At 37.8% G+C, this 21,137-nt stretch overlaps 1 protein-coding gene across 15 annotated transcripts in view; it reads left to right on the top strand.

Moving 5' to 3' along the window:
* The window catches only part of LOC114471318 (collagen alpha-1(XXIII) chain-like), a 168,898-nt gene extending 148,306 nt beyond the window's left edge, over positions 1 to 20,592 (top strand). For 6 of the 15 annotated variants that reach the window (XM_028460052.1, XM_028460049.1, XM_028460055.1 and 3 more), the window contains 22 exons: positions 2,989 to 3,015; positions 3,130 to 3,156; positions 4,790 to 4,843; positions 4,937 to 4,996; positions 5,079 to 5,123; positions 5,219 to 5,296; positions 5,476 to 5,499; positions 9,616 to 9,660; positions 9,749 to 9,793; positions 9,877 to 9,957; positions 10,571 to 10,624; positions 10,699 to 10,773; positions 10,850 to 10,876; positions 10,961 to 11,020; positions 11,127 to 11,198; positions 11,285 to 11,311; positions 11,403 to 11,456; positions 11,623 to 11,709; positions 13,686 to 13,778; positions 17,351 to 17,389; positions 17,493 to 17,501; positions 18,839 to 20,592. In XM_028460052.1, the coding sequence (XP_028315853.1) occupies positions 2,989 to 3,015; positions 3,130 to 3,156; positions 4,790 to 4,843; positions 4,937 to 4,996; positions 5,079 to 5,123; positions 5,219 to 5,296; positions 5,476 to 5,499; positions 9,616 to 9,660; positions 9,749 to 9,793; positions 9,877 to 9,957; positions 10,571 to 10,624; positions 10,699 to 10,773; positions 10,850 to 10,876; positions 10,961 to 11,020; positions 11,127 to 11,198; positions 11,285 to 11,311; positions 11,403 to 11,456; positions 11,623 to 11,709; positions 13,686 to 13,778; positions 17,351 to 17,389; positions 17,493 to 17,501; positions 18,839 to 18,889 (1,134 nt within the window). In that variant the 3' untranslated portion in view covers positions 18,890 to 20,592. Of the gene's footprint in view, positions 1 to 2,988; positions 3,016 to 3,129; positions 3,157 to 4,789; positions 4,844 to 4,936; positions 4,997 to 5,078; positions 5,124 to 5,218; positions 5,297 to 5,475; positions 5,500 to 9,615; positions 9,661 to 9,748; positions 9,794 to 9,876; positions 9,958 to 10,570; positions 10,625 to 10,698; positions 10,774 to 10,849; positions 10,877 to 10,960; positions 11,021 to 11,126; positions 11,199 to 11,284; positions 11,312 to 11,402; positions 11,457 to 11,622; positions 11,710 to 13,685; positions 13,779 to 17,350; positions 17,390 to 17,492; positions 17,502 to 18,414 lie in introns of all 15 variants that reach the window. The other 9 variants (XM_028460057.1, XM_028460051.1, XM_028460058.1 and 6 more) reach the window with 9 other exon arrangements.
* Positions 20,593 to 21,137: the final 545 nt, after the last annotated feature.

The raw sequence follows: 21,137 nt of genomic DNA on the forward strand, positions 1-21,137 counted from the left end.
ATTTTATGATGGCAGTGTGTAATGTCTGCAATATTTATGTATGCATAGACATTTTATTTTCATATAATCTGTTCAGATCAGTGCTTAAACTGATACAATAGGATAGATTATTTTTTCTTGTTTTTTGTGCATTGTCAGTAACTCAGGGTGCTTTATCCTTAATGTTCTCACTTACAGTGTCGTCATTATGTTGTCATGGTTACTTTGAGACTTCTACACAGTAGTGTCAGTGAAAAGAAACTTGTTGCACTTTATTTTATGATGACAGTGTGTAACACTGTATTTTCTTTTTTTCAGTGAAAATGTGCAAAAACACTAATAATAATGATAATAAATAGGAATTTGTCCTCTGAATGATCAATATCTTCTAATGAACACATACAGCAACTTGATTTTTCATCTCTACGTTTAATTTTGATATTAACTGGATAGAATATTGCGATATACCGCGATAATATCGTATCGTGACCCAAGTATCGTGATACGTATCGTATTGCAACATCCTTGCCAATATAGTCACGACCCCAAGGTTGAAAAATGCTGCATTTCATTATTAAGTGTTTTAAGTGTGCAGCAGTTGGGGGTACATTGCTTCAGGTTGAATGTCTGAAGGGGTACTGGACTGCGAAAAGTTTGGGAACCACTGTGCTAAAGTAAGCACAAAAACACGTTAGGTAAATTGTAGTGTTGATATTGACTGCAGGAGTAAGTGAGCAGGATAAATGTGTATAGAATGCCCATCAGATGGATAAATAGCACTTTGCCGTCTGTCTGTGTTTGTGTGGGAGAAGTAGGCGAGCGAGACACGAGGACTCTTGCTTAAGATCCCACTTAACGTGCTACAGCCACGAAAGGCTTCGTAGCAGATGTTCAGTGGTTCTAAATCAACCTGGCCTGGACAAACAGCCAAAATGAGCCTGTTTACAGAAAACAAGCCAAATTACCAGAAAGCCGATTACAAGCCAGAAATAAGAAACAAGATACTTCAAAACATTTGTGCTTGACAAAGCTGTGGCTTATGACTCATTATTTGTGGTCTGAGTGTTCAATGTACACGTTTAATTTCTCTGGGGCACATGACAGCAGAATTAAAATGTTCAAATGCTCGATTAAAAAAACCACTCGAAAAAGCCTCGAGGTCTCTTGAAGTCTTCAAAATGATTGCTCCAAATGATTATTTCCTCGCTGCTGTTTTATTGATGGTCCAAAATAAAATGTTCTATATCAGTCTCAGTTGTTTTGATGACTTGAGATCTGGTGACACCGGTAAAAGCCACTGCATGACTTGACCAGTAGATACGTCTGTGTTTAAATCATTTTAGTGCTGGTTTAGGCATCTTAGACAATGTTTTATATACGGGTATTACCACTAAAGCTTTCTGTGGTCAACTGAACCCATGCAAAGGAGCTGGAAAAACTATGGCTTACAGTGTAAGAGTAAAAGCTGCTGTTCTGTCTTCTCTGAACTCAATCACACTTTTTTTTTAACCAAATGCCTTATATTGGGTAGGTTCCACGTTTGCAGCTGCATTAATGCTGCATGAAGCTCTTTAAGTAACAGTAATAGATAATCCAGTCTTCTAACTTAGTATTTCTCTAACCAAGATATCTGCTCACTTGTGTTACCCATTTGGTACATTCCTTCTGTACACCTGCAGGTGAGTTATATTATAAGTTATGTTAACCATAAACTGGAAAGATCTGCACAAAAAAAACACATTTAGTAATCTTCTGTACCTACATTTTCTAATATAGAATTACACGAGCGCACAGTGGCTTAGTGGTTAGTACGTCTGCATCACACCAAGAAGGTCCTTGGTGGAGTTTGCACATTCTCCTTGTGCTGTGTGGGTTGTGTCCAGGTCCTCAGGCTTCTTCCCACAATCCAAAAACATGACTGTTAGGTTGATTGGAGGCTCTAGATTGCCCGTATAGCAGTGAATGTGAGTGTGAGGGGTTGTTTGTCTGTGTGTTGCCCGGCGATGGACTAGCGCCCTGTCCAGGGTGTACCCCCGCCTAATGCCCATGACCCTGAAATAGGACAAAACGGGTCAGAAAATAGATGGATGGATGGATGGATTACACGACTCACATCAGGCAGCGTGCCGTGCACCACCAAGGTCAACACAAAGACTGACAAACACATTCACACGTTATTTATTTCTATTGCAATTTAGAGACTGAATGTTCTTATTTTTGGACTGTGAGGAACATGTTTGGGACATGTTTGACCCAAAAAAAAAGCAAAAAAAGGTGGATCCACTACTTGATTCCAACTCAGCTCCTTCTTGCTGTGAGGCAATGTTAAACTACAGTATTTCTTTGAGTTCATTTTGATTCAGTATTTTTGATTTTTATTTAAAAAAAAAAAAGAACGTGTTTGTTTTGGCTCCTCTGCTAATCTTCTCCCTATAAGCAGTCATGAACTAAAACCCCTGTTATAGGTTATATTCCAGTACATACTGTATGTAATCAGGATTATGTGTTTGTCCTATGCATAGTCTTTAAAACACCTTGTTTCTTTTCTTCATTTAGAATACATTGTGGAAAAATAAACCATCAGTTTGTGGTAATACATGTTTGCCCACTCTGGTATCATATAACTTCATAGGGTTATTTATAGTGAAGCATTAGTTGCATGTCTCTGGTGGAACGCCTGGAGGTTGAGAGGAGATACATCTGATACCACCTTTTATTCCCTCTGATCCATAGAGAGCTAGGAAGCTGGCAATCGCTTAGCAAAGGAATGTTTATGCACTTTATTCTCTTAATCTTTAATCTTCACACTGTCTGTAAAGTAAGTAGTAACGTATGCAGGAGGTCAATGTTTAACAATTCTTCAATTTGAAAGAGAAAACTTTACTGTATGAGCTGCACTGGGGGATGTTTTGTAAAACATTGACATCTAGTGGCTGATCTGATTTTAAATGTCTGGTCTGAGGTCCCCTGCAACATCATATGAGTGTCTCCTCTGGCTTTTTTTTTTAGGGGTTTCCAGGTCGTGATGGTGTAGAGGTGAGAACCAAACTGACCCAGATTGTGTGTAATTACAGCATGTACAGTGTCGTGTCTGTAAATTCAGTATATGATTATTTGTCTATATATTCTTAATAAACACCTCTGTTTTAGGGGCTGCAGGGATTACCTGGGAAGCCGGTAAGATTGTTATAATCAGGTTTTTGTATATAGTCTTAGAATAAGACCTAGTCTTCTTAAAGACATTATTACCTGCAGTACTTGTATATATATATATATATATATATCCATCCTTTATCATTTAAATGTATTATTGTTATCCATTTTCTTTCATTGTCGCTAACTCCTCCTACACTATTTGTCCAATTTTGACAAATAACCTATCAAACAATTCTGAAAGTTCCAGAGATTTATGCTTGTACTTTTATCATTTTTAATTTTTAAACTTTTTGACTTATTAATATTTTTCTTTCTCGTTCATTTCTATTGAAAATTTCAGCTTTTTAAACTTTCAAGCCCTTCATCCCCAGCTATTCTTCAACCGATTTTCACCGTTCAACCTTTAACATGTTCAGCTAGTGCCTTCAACCTTTTCTACATTGCTAATGTTCAGCTATTGCTAGGTTAATGCCTAGCTAATGCTAGGTTAGCGCTAATGCTAGGTCAATGCTTAGCTATTGCTAGGTTAATGCTTAGCTAATGCTAGGTCAATGCTTAGCTATTGCTAGGTTAGTGGTAATGCTAGGTTAATGCCAGTGCTAGGCTAATGCTAATGCTAGGTTAATGCTATTGCTTGGCCAATGCTAGCTAAATCTAATGCTATGCTAATGCTAAAGCTAGCTAATACTAATGCTAGTTAATGCTAATACTAATGTTAGCTAATGGTAATGCTAGCTAATACTAATGATAATACAAATGAATGCTAATACTTAGCTAATGCAGTGTGACACAGGCCAGCACCTGTATCCGCTCTTCCATTTTCATCAGGAAATGCAAATATTCTAGTTTTTATTATTATTATTATTATTATTATTATTATTATTATTATTAATAACATTGATTTCCATTTTTTTTTCAATGCACCTAAAAATGACTGCAGACATCAGATATATTGTCACAAGTGTAACTTTATTGCTGTGATTGTCCTTAATAGTTAAAATGCATAGAACAATCCCAAAATAAAAAGTATATGAGTCTCTGTCATTCAACAATTTCAAGCTTTAACCCAGGTTCAAGCAACTTCACAGTAGCTTAAATTTTCTGATTAAGAAATCAGATTACTACATATTTTATGACATTACAATTAAAAAAATAATAAACTCTTCCCTTAGCATCTCAGCATAGTGCAAATAAAAAAATAAACATGCCTGCGGCACACATATAGCCTAAAGGGTAAACAAATGTAAACAAAGAGGAGGCTGGCTCACATCGTGCTACTGTAACCCACAAGGATGGAATGCAAAAAAGTAATAAAAAAAAGTGGGAAAAAATTAAAAAATATTAATAATATTTTTTTGATTTTATTTTTTTTAAACTCAAATTTGCAAAATAAAAATTATTTTAATTTACAAATTTGATGAAGCAATTTTTTTGCCCAGCCCTATTATTATTATTATTATTATTATTATTGTGTTTCTCTTGTTTTTTTGTTTGTTTTTTTTCGTTCTTCTCCCTATCCACCAAGTTAAATTCCTTGTATTGTTTTCAAACTTGGCAAATTAAAACTTTTCTGATTTCTGTATGATTCTGATTCTATGAACTCATAGTCCATTTTCTTTCTGCACTGCCTGACTGTAATAATATAATCTAACAGGGAGAAGATGGCGAGCCGGGGTATCCAGGACCCCAGGGTTCTCCGGGGGTAAAGGTGTGATATAGCTGCTCTCCTCACATTGGCTTTGGATAAATTCAATTTACTGCAATAAATCTGTAAATAGCTCCTTATCACTTATTGCCACAGGGGGAACCGGGAATGGGAGAAAAAGGAGAACGAGGTTCTGATGGTTTCCCTGGATTAAAGGTAACCAATAGATATCTTTCTATGGTCATTATTTTAATGTTTTGACACATTCATCAAATCTTGGTGAATTTTGTTCACACAGGGTGACAAAGGAGAAATAGGAGATCAGGGTCCTCAGGGACCCATGGTATGTGTACTAAAGACTTACTTATCATGGTTCCTGTGTTCCACTGAACCTGTGAATCATGTGTATCTCATGTTGTCATCATGTCTGTGCCTCAGGGTTATCCTGGCGAGAAAGGCACCGCAGGCTCCTCGGACATCATTGACTTCAACGGGAAGCTTCTCGATGCTTTCCAGGTGAGTGATTTTATAGTGTCAATGAGGGCAGACCAGCGTCATGTATTCAACAAGGCTTCTAAAGCTAAGATTTAAGATGCACTAAACAAGCTCAGAAATGGTAGAGGGGGTGGAAAGACGTCTGGGATATTTCATTCTCGATGTCTAAAACTGAACATGGCGGGATTTCTTTCCAACAGGCTATCAGCACCATCAGTGTCTCGGTAATGCGCCGCTGTTGTTGCATGCTTTTGGCAGTGTGTTCAGTGCCTAACCTCAGTGCGCACATACTTTTGTGTGTATCCACTACATCTCACTCGTGTTGAGTGTTTTTTGTGACTGTATCCCTACCAAAGCATTTCAGACTTCAAATATATTAAATGTCACAGCCTGAGCCACATCTAAAACATCTCTGCTGAATGTCCCAGGGTGAGTGGTTTCCCAAACTCTCTGGTGTATTGAAAGGCAAAGCCCAGGCACAACAAATATTGTACATCTGTGCTGGTCCATCAGATAACTTGTGGCCCACGGAGTCACGCTTAATCATGCGGAAAAATCAACAGCCTTTGTTCCATTGCTCGATGTGTTTTCAAGCTATGCTTCCATGTGCCTCACGAAGCACACGGTGACTCAAACTTGGTGTATATATAGGGCCGCATGGCGTGTTTTCATTCACACAACTCACTGGAAGCACTGAGGGAATGTTGCTCATGCTGCTGACAGATGGGTATCTCTGCAGTGGAGTGTGCATTTGATTACAAAAAACCAGGATGAGCACGATCCCTTCGGACCTGGTTTGAGATGGGCTCCCGTGGGCTACGTCGTAACACAACAGCCTGATGTGGTTTGAAAGGAAACACGAACCTGAGATCTTATCAGGATGTTTTTACCATGCAAGGCACGTTAACACGCTCCCATCTGAGTCCATGCAAAAGACCCCAAATCCTTCAATGCTCACCAGGGTTACGGTCAATCATAACTGTAATTGCGTAATTGATCGTTAATTACAATTATGGCATAGTTATAATTGTAAGTGTCATTTTAAAATATCTGCTGCTGGCATAATCGTAATTAAATTGTAATTTAGTTCAGATAATTGACTTTGTAATTATAATTGCCATGAAAATTCTCTAAAAATTGTCAATTATAATTTAATGCAAAACTGGGGAATCATGTTACAGTTCTATGTACAGTTCTACAGAGGTGGCAAAAGTATTACTCTTCAGTACTCAAGTAAAACATAGATTCTTGAATAAAAAATGACTTTGGTAAAAGTTAAAGTATTGAAGTTGTTTTTTTACTTGAGTAAAAGTAAAAAGGTACAGTACATGCTACTAAATGTTCTTAGGTAAAAAAAAAAAAAAAAAAGTAAAACAAATGTCCCTTGAATAATAAGACAGGGTTTTTAAACCAGCAAAATCCACATGTTTAGTTTTTTTTTAAGAACTTGTAGAATACTGGTACATGTATTATGGAAACAAGTTAAATCTGTTTCCTTTGAACACATGGAGAATTTATCACTCATAATAAATACATTTTGTAAAAAAAGTGTGTCAAGAAAAAAAAGGGTAAATGCTCAATAAAACCCAGAGCAGCTTTGAGTTTGACATTTTAGTCTTTTTACATTGTGACGTCATCTTTGTAGGACTTAAAAGTAACTCGTTTTTTAAAATGTAAGCTATGGACAGGCGCCCTGTCCAGGGTGTACCCCCACCTGGTGCCCAGAGTGAGATGGAACAAGCGGATCTGAAAATGGATGGATGGGTTAGAAAGTACAGATTCTTGTTTTAAAAAGTAAGGAGTAAAAGTAAAAAGTCACCAAACAATAAATGTTCAAGTAAAGTGCAGATACCAGCAAAAAACTACTGAAGTACAGTAACAAAGTATTTGTACTTACTCACCCCTGCACTTCTACACATATGTAGTTAACAATTATTAAAATATGTGTTTCATAACAAGCTTTCCTACATTTTACTATTTTAAAAGATATTAAAACCTATATTTTCATTGATTAGGAAGCCTAACAAGGTAACCAATAGATAGGAAAGAAATTAGATGATAGATAATGTTTTTTAGTGTATTTTACAGGTGATTTAGGACCCGTTATCATTAGTGACGCTAACAGAAAGCTAACACAAGGTTAACTTTTATTAGGTTATTTATTACAGGCTCAGTAATTGTGATTAATTGTTACTGAACTTTAGTAATTGATTCAGATTCAGAATTCCTTTATTAATCCCAGGGGTAAATTACTTTAGTTACAGCCACTTTATGAAAACTAAAATCACAAATAAAAGAATAAAAACATTTAACAAAGACGAAAGAAATAATAAACGTTAAGTGTATAAATTAAGTGTATAATTAAGTGAAATACTGTTAAAAATATGGATCAGATACACACACATCACAGTAGTGAAAAATAAATTAAGATAGCTAATACTACTACTAATAATAATACAAATATACAAATATGATACAGATATTGACAATAATCAAGCTACGAGGAGAACATACCGGTAATTGTAATTATTAAAAAAAAAAAAAAAAATTGTGATTTAATTATAATTGGAATGCTGGCAACAGTAATTGTAATTGAGCATGGGTAATTCAAAACATAATTGTAACTGTAAAATGTAATAGAGCCCAACCCTGATGCTCGCCGTATGCTAGTGCTCTGCGGCCACCCAACTGTTGTGTTGATCGTTCACTTGTTTGTGTGCTTCGTCTGTTGGATGATGATGAATCGTTTCAAACTAATTGTTTCCTTTGCACCGGAGTTTATTTTACAATATTTGCGCAGGTATTTGCATGAGATGCCTTCACTATACTATGACTGATTATCTTCCATCCAATAGTTGCTGTAAACACCTATTGGTTTCCATGGTTTTAATGACACACAAACAATGATTGAAAGAGGAGGCTGCATGTTTTCTCCCTTTTATCGTTTCAAGATGACCGAGGCCCATCAGAGGGAGGAGTAGCAAGTGCAGCACAGTGAATAATACAGCTGTAATATACCTAGCACACATATATGCATTATATACAGAATAATACCCAGCTGCGATGAATAATGTTAATTCTCTACCATTATTCTGACAGTCTCATCCTGCATCAACCCAATGGAAAACGATGCCAGGCTATTGTGGAGCACAAACCACATTTAGTGCTGCTTTGCAGACGCTGCAAGATAAAATTGCTTCAAGTCTGTCATAATCAGCGAAGTGATGAAAGAGACCGTCTACTTTGTTTACAGTCAATTCTTGATGTTGAAAGATTGTTTGTTGTTTACCTTGGTTCAGGCTTTGAAAGAAGATTTGGGGCCAAAAACTCAAGAGCATCACGTACATTTCTTCTTCTCAGATTTGAGTAACAGTTGTTGTATTCATGTTTAAATGTGTTTTTTTTCTGTTTTTAAAAACATATTTTTTTACTCTTTTAATCATAATAGCATTAGAAGAGATTGATTCAAACATTGTGTCGAGAAGAACTTTATTATCTATCGAAAAAAATCTATCACTGTAATATCTCATGGAAAGGTCAAAAATTAGATTATTTCCATCAATGTATAATGGAAACCAGAAGTAATATAATATTTAAAATATAATGGTTGAAAACAAAAGTGTGTAACTACATGTCCAGTTGTGGGATGTTTTACGTGTGAAGACAAGCAGGAGAGTGAGGTTTTGTCTGTTATATGTAGTTGTACATTATTCATAATAACTAAGTATATGCCTTCTACTTTTCCCTTCAACTCACAGTTAGAAACAGTTAGAAATTAGCTTTTCAATTGTGCTGCAAAGAAGGCCAATGCATGCTCGGAGAGAACATGCAAATGGCTCAGAAAACATAACCATTTATCTGAGAGGCAGGGATCCAGCAATCTGTTCCACTAAGCAGTATTATTATTTAATGTATTCCATGTATTATTAATAAGGATATATGCAGGTTTCTGTTACTTTTTGTAACAGTTAAGATTTCACCATCTAATAGCTGGCCACTACGTGTTTACAAAACCTTATTTTAACTTATTTATTTTAACATTTCAGGTTTTCTAAATTCAAATCATAAAATAAATTAGCCCTAAAATAATTCAACTGGCGGAAATTTAATAACAATGTGAAGGAAATTAAATACACAAGGCAGGTGCACGCAAACATTATTAAAGTTTGTGGCTTTGTAATATTATGCTTGAGCTGATTTGATTTGAGTGAGTATAGCGCCCTCAAGTGGTTAATATTACTGTTACTGCAGGTTCACACATAAGATTAAAATAATTAGGCATTCTTATAAAGAGGTGATTTTCTGCTTTTTTGTGTGTCTTAATGTTGGTTGTTTTTCAGGGACCACCTGGACCACCAGGACCTCCGGGTTATCCTGGTGAAAAGGTATGACTTCCATTGTATTTTACGAGTTCTGGTGTTTGATGAGGAAATAAAGCTATTCTTAATGGTTATTGTCATTGTTCCATATCAGGGTGAACTTGGATTGCCGGGACCTGCTGGAGTTGATGGGGAAAAGGTGCTGGAACAAAGACACAATCCAAAAAAACATTCACCAATATTTGCTTACTTTGTGTGTGTTTTTAAATCCTTGTCCTGTAGGGAACCAAAGGTGACATGGGGATGATGGGTCCTCCTGGGGAGAGAGGAGAGAAGGGAGAGATGGGCCTCTCTGGACCTGCTGTGAGTAATCGTTTCAAATGTATCTGTGATGTGTTAAACCAGGGGTGTCCACCTCATTTTAGTCCAGGGCCAAATACAGACCAGTTTAATCTCAAATGGGTAACAGATTATAGGCGATAAAATTAGAAATGTTATCATTCATTTTCCCTAGTTTGCACTTCCACCTATAGTATCATTTAAACTATGTAAAGCACCACGTGATAGACATCAGTCCCTGCAGGATCTTAAATTTCCATGATTTTGTGACTAATTTTTATTCAATTTGGGGAATACTTTGGATGAAAATTGTAGGATTTTGGAAAAAAAATTAAGAGTACTTAAAACAATTTTAAGTTCAAAATGACTGCCATCGTGTGATAAAGGCATTGGAAAACTGTGAGCCCTTGAAAAAAAAAAGTGCAGCTTCATTAAATGTGTGTATTTGGAGACACAGAGATCTCTACAACTGAATTAGTTGGTGATTTACACAATGAGTATTGTTTTCAAGGTGATTTTTTAACTTTTTCTTTGGCCCAAATTTGGAGCTTTAAAGGGCCTGATTTGGACCCCAGGCCTTGAGTTTGACATGTGTTAAACAGTGGAATGACAGTTTGTGTTGTTCTTTGTGGGTCAGGGAATGGATGGACACAAAGGGGAAAAAGGAGAATGCAGATTGGATGACAACCTGGTCAGTGAAACACACACACACACTTTAGACTCACTGACATTATTTCTGACTTCTATTGTTCACCTGGTTTTCAGGTTCAGATGATATCCCAGCCAGGCCCTCCAGGTCCACCTGGTCCTCCAGGAATTCCCGGGTCTGCTGGATCTATGGTGAGTACTTTAATAATCTGAGGTGACTAGTTGAATCTATTTAGGATGAACAGTTACAGTATACACTGTGTTTCAGGGTCTTCATGGAATGCCTGGTCCTAAGGTGAGTCAGCAGTCCTCATGTCTGGGTTTTATCTGCCGCTACACAACAGTCTGTTCAATACTCAGTGTTTTTGTTGTGATCCAGGGAGAACCAGGAATGTGGGTAAAGGGAGAGAGAGGAGATATTGGTGCTCCTGGGTCAAATGTAGGTGACATTTGTCTTTTTTTATATAAATATAACAAATTACACAATAATGTGTATGTATACTAAGTAGACTTGACATGTTGGGCTTGGTTATGTTGTCCTACAGGGATTAGATGGTCTCCAGGGTCCACCTGGGCCTGCAGGGTTGGTGGGACTACCAGGGGCCAAAGGAGAAAAAGTAAGACCCAGAAAGATTTTCTGAATAAACGTTATTATTGATTAAAAAAGAAGAGAATCCTGAATTGTGTGATCTGTTATTCACAGGGCAGACCAGGAGAGCCTGGACTAGATGTGAGTCACATGCTGAGGATTTAAATGTTGATACTTTGACTTGAATTCAGGATAAATCCTTGTCATGTCCTGTTTGTGTGTCTGAGTTCAGGGTTTCCCCGGGCTGATGGGAGAAAAGGGCGACCACGGAGAAAGAGGCGAGAAGGTTTGTACCAAATTAAAGCATCTCTATTGAAGTGCTACATGGTTTTTTAGAGGTTTTCTGTCTTTTGTATTAAATACATCCTTATAACATAATGACTGAATGCATTAAAAGAGTGCATGAACTGTATTTCACCTACATGTATCTAACTGTTGTCTTTTTTGTTCAGGGTGACCGAGGAAGTGTAGGAAAAAGAGGTCTGAAGGGCCAGAAGGGAGAACAAGGCCCTCCTGGTCTGGATCAGCCTTGTCCTGTGGTATGTCACATCTACACACACACACACACACACACACACACACACAGACTTTTCTCAGCAGGTATGCTGTATCTGGTTTATCGGGGAAAATCTGGTGATTAAGAGGAAAATCTGTGCTCCATTTATCCTAAAGACTAAATAGTTCCCGTATCCCCCTCATTAATGCACATAATTTCCATTGTGACAGAAGAGGAAATAAATAGTGAGAAATGAATCCAAAAAAATTAGGTATAAAAAAAAATGTAAACAGGAGTTAAGTTAACTATCACTTGGGCTCTTAAACATCAGTGGTGGAAGTTTGTGTTCTGAATGCAAGAGAGTTGAGTTGAGAGTTTACCCCAAAACGTCTATTTTTGCTCATATTATAATATTATTGTAATGTAATTGTATTTGTTTATCACACAATATCTTACACACACATCAGGAACCAGTGTCCGAGCCTTACCTTAGGTCTAAACCTGAATAAAATATTGTAAGTCAACAAAAAAACAGTACATGAGTTTGATATATGAGTTTCAAAGTCATGTCCAGCACAAAGTCGTGTCCAGTAAGACATAAAAATACGAAAATCACATTGGCGTGCCCAAAAATAGAAACTTTTCCCAATAACATTGTCTTAATCAGACCCTCCAGGAATTCTCGATGTTGCAATTGCTACTATTAATGTAAATTCTGCGAGACCCTGCATTTCTGTCCAGTCACTGCAACATTTCTGCAATTTTGACCAATCTGACTAAAAGACTAAAAGTGTGTGGAGTACTTCTGCTTCCTGGGGACCATCATCACTCAGGATCTCAAGTGGGAGCTGAACATCAGCTCCCTTATCAAAAAAGCTCAGCAGAGGATGTACTTCCTGCGGCAGCTGAAGAAGTTCAGTCTGCCAACAAAGATGATGGTGAACTTCTACAGCTCCATCATCCAGTCCATCCTCTGCTCCTCCATCACCATCTGGTACGCTGCAGCTACGGCCAAGGACAAGGCCAAACTGCAGCGTATCATCCACTCTGCAGAGAAGGTCATCGGCTGCAATCTGCCCTCCCTCCAGGACCTGTACGCCTCCAGGATTTTGAGGCGTGCAGGAAAGATTGTGGCCGACCCCTCCCACCCCGGTCATAAACTGTTTCAATCTCTCCCTTCTGGAAGAAGGTTTCGGTCCATCAGGACCAGAACCTCCAGACACAAAAACAGCTTCTTTCCCTCTGCCACCATCCACATGAACACACCCCAAGTCACCCACTGAATATATATATATATATATATTTATATTTATCCTATTTATCCTTTATTCTCCATCTATCCTTTATTTATCCCTCATCCTTTATATTTATCATTATTATTATTATTATTATTATTATTATTGTTGCTGGGTTGTTCTTTGTTTTGTTTTTTTGTTTTTTTTGTTGTTTGTTTTGTGCACCAACTACCAAGACAAATTCCTTGTACTGTCCTTAAAACTGTACATGGCCATTAAAAACATTTCTGATTCTGATTCTGATTCTGATTTAAATCTTTGAAATCTTTTTACACTTTTAGTGACCCCTATCTTGTGGTTTGTGCTCACAAGCTCACAGGATGCTTTGGTGAAGTTATTAGCCTTATTAGTGTCTTGGTCTGTACTATTTAGGTGTTTTTTTTTTATGTGAATCATTGGTTTACAGATTAATATTTGGATTAAACAGGAATCAATCCCCTAACCATTTGAATAGAATAAGATTCTGTGTGAATAGTGGGATAGGATCAACACCATCAGACCAAATCATTGATCCGTTATCTACGCTGTCCTGTTCAAGTTATAACCACAACAATAATGGCTATGTAAGGGGTGGCCTTTTTTGTATTCAGCATTAGTTGTATTAGTTCTTAATCAAAATCATTTCAATATTTATTTATTGACTTCTATTTCTCCTTCACTCTGTGTGTTGTTTCTTTTCTTTTCTCCTCAATGCTGTCTATGTGTAACTGTGTGCTGCTGGCAGGGCTGTGATGAGTCTAAAGGTCTGTCTGTGAAGGAAGGACTTTCCGCTCAAACTTCTCTTCCTCCTTCTGGCCCTGAGGCCCCCTGTCCTGTGGTACAGTATCTTTGCTTCCCTTCTTTCCCTCTCTGTCTTTAAGTATAGACTTCCAAAGTGTCACCCACCCCCCAGTTTTAAGGAAAAATCAACATTTTCAAACTCATTCTTCTTCTCAAAAACACATAGTAATGTTCCTTTTTCTCTTTTACACTATTACCAGTACAAGTTCTTGAATTCAAACCAGGTTGTGTAATTCCAGGCTAAAATCAGTCTGACACCCCCTCCCTCCCTTATTTCTGTCCACCTTTTTACACATAACCTTTCACTCATTAAACCTGATGGGCGACACCATCATAGGTGTTAGTTGCAACATCCATGGTGACAATTATCTTCATATTTAGAACCACATATAGGGGCGCATTCACTAATGCTGTGTTCACACCGGACGCGTCACGAAATGTCCGTACGTCCAGATTACATACAAAGTCAATGGTTAGATGCGTCCCAGATGCAAAATCTTTCCAGTGCGGCAGTGCGGTCTGATCCGCACGTCAAGTGCGTTGGCCGTGCAAGCGCGCTCCCGATTTTACGCATATCCGCACACCCGTAAGAGTTGAAAATATTGAACTCATGCGGCTGTTTCGCATGACGAAAGCCAATCAGAGTCTTTGTTGACGATGGCGTCAGGCCGTCAGCACGGACACTGGTCTGTTCTACCATTCAACCATAGAGTAGAAGCTGTGTGTGACCATCTGGAGCTGTATGACACGGCCTTTATGACCGGGACCAGACTAGAAAGGATTTGGCGTGGAGGAGAATCAGTGAGTAGGTGGTAGAAGCAGGTAAAAGTTCTCTCTGTAGCACTGAGCTAGGATAGCATGAGCCGCTAATTACACCGGCTTTTTTCACTGGTGGTTTATGTTTATGAGAGGAGAAAAAAGGAGCGCAGCTCCTCGCTTCAGCAGGCTGTGAAACTCATGCTTCAGACGTGCGTATGATGTGAATGGGGACGTTTTTTGATCCTGCGGACCCTGTGGTACGTTTCGTACAGCAGATGCGTCCGGTGCCGCAGAAGATGCATTTGGTGTGAACGCAGCATCAGTTTAAGGGTATTAAAACATGTGCAAACGTCATTTTACGCACTAATTAGGAACCCCAGGGAATCAGGGGTGCGCGGCTGCTGCGCGTCGCAATGCGCCATCAATCCATTTAGCACTTTTCCCTTTAATGAATATGTATAGTAGGCGGAGCTCACAAGGGGAGCAAAAAATGGGGAGGAGGAAATGCAAATAATGAATGTAGGGGAAGCAATGCAATTCATCAAAGCTGGACTTCATTGCTGCTTCTGTTTTCTGTATGAATTTAGCACGGCCCACAACCAGGTGGTAACTGTCAAAGCTTTTTGCGCCGTGATGGCAGCAGTGGTATTTGTGAGGAGACGGAGCAGGGGAGAGGAAAGACAACAGAGGGATGGCATTTTCAGACATCGAGATAAAATATTTGGGATGAATGAATTCACAATTTTAAGAACGTGTTAAAACCTTTCCTGTTCCGTCTCCCCATCGTGGCGTAGGAAGAACAGGCTGTTTTGTTGTTGTAGAGCTGCACTTTATTATCTGGCTGCACTATAAACATAAGCTCACTACCTGTCCCGGTCTCTGTGTCGGACTCTACTCATAGGCACGCACACACATCTCTCCTCCGCGGCTCACTCTCACACACGCACGCGCATCAGCCGCACACATGCACCGACTCCGTCACTCACATCTACACAGTTCCCCACTGCGGGATGAATAAAGAATCGATCGATCTATCGATCTATCTATCTATCTATCTATCTATCTATCTATCTATCTATCTATCTATCTATCCATCCATCCATCGATCCATCGATCCATCGATCCATCTATCCATCTATCCATCGATCGATCCATCCATCCATCGATCCATCTATCCATCTATCCATCTATCCATCTATCCATCTATCTATCTATCTATCTATCCATCCATCCATCCATCCATCCATGTCTTTGCTTTAATTCATTCATTTTTTTTTTATTAGCTTCCTCTACCAACACCTTCAATTCTGCTGCTTAAAATTTATTTTTTGCTTCCGTGCACTCAGCTCTCCTTCACGCTCTATGTTCAACATAACACTTACAAAACACTCATAGGTCGGTCACCACCACTTCTGCACGTGCACTAATCATTGCTGCAATCTTAATGAAATCCTCACAGCAGGAAACTGTGTCACCAAAGGATTTAGGGAAGCAACTGGTTTATCACCCTTTATTTCAGATGTTAGTCAATCCGCCCCATAGTATTTTGACCTGGATTTAAGAGGAGCAGAAGAAGCCAGTATACAACCTCAAAATAAAGTAAAGAAAGAAAGGAAAGGAAAGGAAAAAGAAAAGAAAAATAGATAAAAGACAGGGTTTGAGGGAAGAAGAGAGTGAGAAGACAAAAAGACAAAAACAAGAAAAAGATAAAGAAAGAGAAAAGTAAAATGCACAATGAAACCCATCGATACAGCTGGCCAATCAGGAAATTCCCTGATTTGCCTTTTGGCAGTGGCTTATATAAGAAGAAGATCAGACTTCTCATCTAACACTCCCTGGGGAAAGCCATTAGGAATCATTTTCAAAATGTTTAACCAATTTTAAAAAATAGGGTGATTAAAGGACACAGAGTTTTTCCTCATCTGGAGTGTGTTTAAAATAATGAGAAATGTTTGTTTTCTCTTTTCACAAAACTTTAGGTTTGGCATACAGAGTTGCCAGTACTTTTGTATTGTTCTTTAACTTAAAAAGTAACTTAACCACAAAACCACTTTTATTTGCTGAAAACAAATGTATTTGGGTATGAAGTAGTGTTGTTGGTAAATTCTTGCCTAATTCTTGACTGTTTAGTCAAAGTATTTAAATTTTATTGTAAAAATTAAAGAGGGGCACATGGTGGCATAGTGGTTAGCATGTCTGCCCTGGGTTCAAGCCCTGGGGTGGACACTTGGGTCCTTTCTGAGTGGAGTTTGCATGTTCTTCCCATGCTTGTGTGGGCTTTATTTCGACTTTCTCCCACATACCAAAAGTATGACTGTTTGGTTGTTTGGAGTCTTTAGATTGCCCTTAGGAGTTAATGTGAGCGGTTGTCTGTGTTGCTCTGTGATGGGCCGGTGCCCTGTCCAGGTTGTACCCCCACCTAACCCCCGCGACCCAGAAAAAAGGAGCAAGCGGGTCAGAAAAAGAGTAACCGCTCTCTATGGGTTGAAACCCAGGTTTTATAATTGAATTTTGCTATTGGCTGAAAATAGTGGTTTTGTAACATTTCGATGGATCTTACATCACGAAGCCCAACTTTTGGCCACGCCCCTTCTATGAAAACTAGCACCTGTCGACTCTGAAATCTGTGGCGAGAAAGTTGGATTGAGAGAATTATTCTTAGAAAGTGAATGTTGAGTAGGTAGTTAGCATAGCATACTGTAGATTGTTCTTTGGAGATTTCATAGTAGCCAATCAAGGATTTGAAAGAAAAAAAAATCTAGCCTAGACGTCAGGAAAAACATGGGTTTTGGGTGATCTTTATCATAAATTCAAGCTAATTAATTTTTCTTCTCTTTTGTCACCTCATAGGGACACGATGGGCTCCCCATACCAGGCTGTTGGCACAAGGTGAGCATTCAGAGCCTCCACTTTCCCATTATGGAGCACTGATGACCGATAAAATAGATAGATTCAGTACTCACTTACATTTATTGACTTTGATTTGATGCAGGGCCATTTTGTAAGTATAATTCAAAGTGCCAGCTTGTCCTGTTGAAGCATGTAACTGCTAATATCAGGATTGGGGTCAATTACATTTTTCAATTACATTTGCGTCTTCAATTATCTATGTTCAATTACAACTCGATTATAATTACAGTGACCAACATTTCAATTTCCAATCCAATTCAATTTTCCAATTATTATTTTCCACTCCAAGTTAATTACAATTACTTTCTTTTTTTTTTTTTTTTCTTTCCTTGTCTGCCCATGCTGTCAAAGGTCAACACATACAATTACTTTCTCAATTATTAAACTTCAATTACAGTTAATCACAATTACTGAGCCTTAAAAAAAAACACACACACACAAAACCTTCCTCTTGTGTTAGCTTTCTGTTAGCATCTTTTATGATAACAGGTTAGTTTAACCCTTAAATCAGCTGTAAGTAAAATATTATCTATTATCTAATTTGTTTTTCATCTCTTAGTTTCCTTATTAGGTTTCCTAATCAATGAAAATATTGGTATTAATATTTTTTGGTGTGGGAGTCTGAATGATTCTGAAGAGATGTGACTGGTAGTGGAAAAAGCTTGATATGAAACACATTTGTAATTGTTAACTACGTATTTGTAAGACATAGAATGTAACATGGTTCCCCAGGTTTGCGTTTAATTTATATGTAAATTACAGTATTTATAGAATGTCCATTACAATTACAATTACAAAGGCAGTTATCTGAACTCAATTACAATTCAATTATGATTACAACAGCAACATATATTTCTAAGTACAATTACAAGTTTAATCGTGTCATAATTGTAATTAATTATCAATTACACATTTGCAATTGTAATTGACCCCAACCTTGGCTTATGTGCATAGTTGTTGTGTTGATGCTGTCCTAATCACTCCTTAATGTTCTTATTTTGCAGTGATGACTAACCCGCAGCATGGACTCTGTACATATTGATATGGTATATATTGCAGCACCAACAGCCCACTCCCTTTTTTCCATCTTTTATAAGAATATTATTATATAATATATTGAAAATTTGAGAAGAGGGTCACTTTTGATTTTTCTGAACTGGAGATCCCAATGCTGGGATGAATGCCATCATGTGTTGATGACTGGCAATGGGGACTCGATGCCAGTGCTGGAATAGAAACGTGCCATACTAACCAAGTCTGCCTTTGATGCCTGATTGTATTCCTTACCAAAGTATGGAGATGGCAGCGTGAGCATTCACCCCATGCTCCTGGATGTCTGGATCCTCAAAAGGCCGTAGGAAATTTTTCGTTTGGGAGGTGGAGGAGTGTGTTGTCAGTACTCTGTTTTTTGTTGTTGTTTTTTTAAAGGAGGAAATGGCGAGGCAGAAGCTCAAACGCAAGCGTCTCTCTCAGCCCTGAAAGGGTGTGAGGCCTGAGAGAGAAAGGACACGTAAACAGGCAGAAAGCAAAGAGAAGAAAGAGGCATGTTGGCTTTCTTTGAAGCAGAGCTAGCCATTTCAACACTCAGATCCTTTCTGTGGAAACGCTCAAGGAGGTGGCAACAGCACGCTTTCCTTATCACCACAGAGCAAGAGACATACCTGTTCCTGATGACGTAACAATGGGATAACTGGTTGAAGTTTTTTAGGGGAGGAGTCACTGATGTCACTGGCACATAAGGAAGAACTTCCCACACAGAGACAATGAACATGTGAGGATTGCTTAGTATTTAGTCACAGCTTTACCAACTCATGTGCCCAATTAAAGGTTCCCACAGCATTAAAGCTTTCCTACACTAACCACAGCTTGTTATATCTGCAAGTGGACTTATTCACGACTCGTATTTGTGACAGTTGTTTTACTTTGGTGTATTCTGAAAATGTATTTCTCCATTTGCATTTTTGCATTCCTGTGCATTGGCCAGATCTGAAGGAACCATTTACAGTATTAGAAAGAAATCAGTGTTTCAGGAGCCTTTGACGGATGGTTGACGGTTACTGATGCCTTCTTTTAACAGTTAACATTTGTGTTTTCATCTTAGAAGAAAATGTGTATTTACTGTTGCCCGTTTCTCTGGACGGCAGTAAAGGTTTGTGCTGCTGATTTTCAATGTGTTTGTTGATGTATTTCTTTTTTTTTTTCATGATTAACATTATTCATGAACTGAAGGGCTGACATGTGCCTCATACAAAGACACTAGTTTTACTTTTGGGGGTTATATGTTATTCAAACATTTACATTTTACATTTGTGATTGATTTCAATTAACCAGAAAATGCATTGCTCTCAAATTACTTTAGTGTTCTGCATTCACTGCATTGTGGTCATTGCGTTACAATTTTCATTGATAAAAAAACTGCGTTGGGGCTTTAATTTGTTGTGTATATTTGTTTAAAAGTCATCCGTTGTATGCAAAGTGAAAACAAACTTGTTTTCCAAGGATTTGTACTCAAATATTTGGATACACCTGCACAGGACTAAAATTAGTTTGAATTAAAGATAATAATTTGAATAGAAGACGCACGCTGACCACCAAACTGTAAATGCTTTCATGTCTGTAATCTTAAAATATGGTCAGAAGAGGGTCATAACTTTGTGATTACTTGTAGAATTTAGACATTGTGTTGCAGTCAAATGAATACTGCCCATCCCTGCAGAAATGTTGATTGTGTTTAATTAATGCCTACTACTTATTTTACATGACTTTTCTTTTGGTACTTTGTCAAAGTTTGCTTCAAATTTGCTGGTTCGCAAAATGTTTACTTTAAAAACATTTATAAACAGACGGATTTACATGAAAACAAGAACCGAAAAACAGACGTTGACAATCATAATGGAAATATATGAGAAATTGTACCAAAGCCAAATGCACACAGGCCATCTTTTGTTTAAAGGTGACTACACACAACAGTGCCTGAGACGGGCATGATTTTACACTAAACCTTTATACCACAGTGTTAGCTTGATTTTGTGAGAATGTGTATTTGGGTGTCAGAGATTTAAGCTATTTTTGTAATTTCTTGTCTAAATATGTATAACATGGAATCTGGTTAGCTAAGCCTGTAGGTTGAGTTTGCTAGTTTTATTGTTTTTTTTTTGTCAATAAATTATAATCACGTAAAAACAGCCTGATATTCAGAGTTTTTATGTCTCTATTTATATCTCTTGTTTTGTGATGAAGACCATACTGCACTTTATTTATTTATTTTTTAATTCATAAAGAACTGTTTACTATTCACAGAATCCAGTCCTGATCTACAAAAGCAAACCGTTGGCAGATCTTCCTGCTTTGAGGGAGAATCGCTACAGATTGTTCTATCAAATATCAGATGTTAGAGTCATCCACACCAGTAATCCTGGGATCAGGTACAAATAATGCTCAGACAAGAACAGTGTTAATGATGCCCAGCCTAAAAGAATCACATTCACACTTTTAAAGTATTTGCGCTAATGCAAGTTTTGCATGCAGCACTCGAGTTCCAGCGACATACAGTAGTTGCTTTAAATAAAGGTGTCAACTTGAAGATATCTGCATGTTTTTTGACAGAAATCCCTGTTTTCAATTTAAATAGAATAAAATAGGAGTTTTGGCTATTTACAACAGTATTTCCGTTGGTCCATCCATATCAGTGCACTATAAAAGTCTAAATATTACAAAACATACATTG

The sequence above is a fragment of the Gouania willdenowi genome, chromosome 10 (genome assembly GCF_900634775.1).
Source record: "Gouania willdenowi chromosome 10, fGouWil2.1, whole genome shotgun sequence".
Classification (NCBI taxonomy): domain Eukaryota; kingdom Metazoa; phylum Chordata; class Actinopteri; order Blenniiformes; family Gobiesocidae; genus Gouania; species Gouania willdenowi.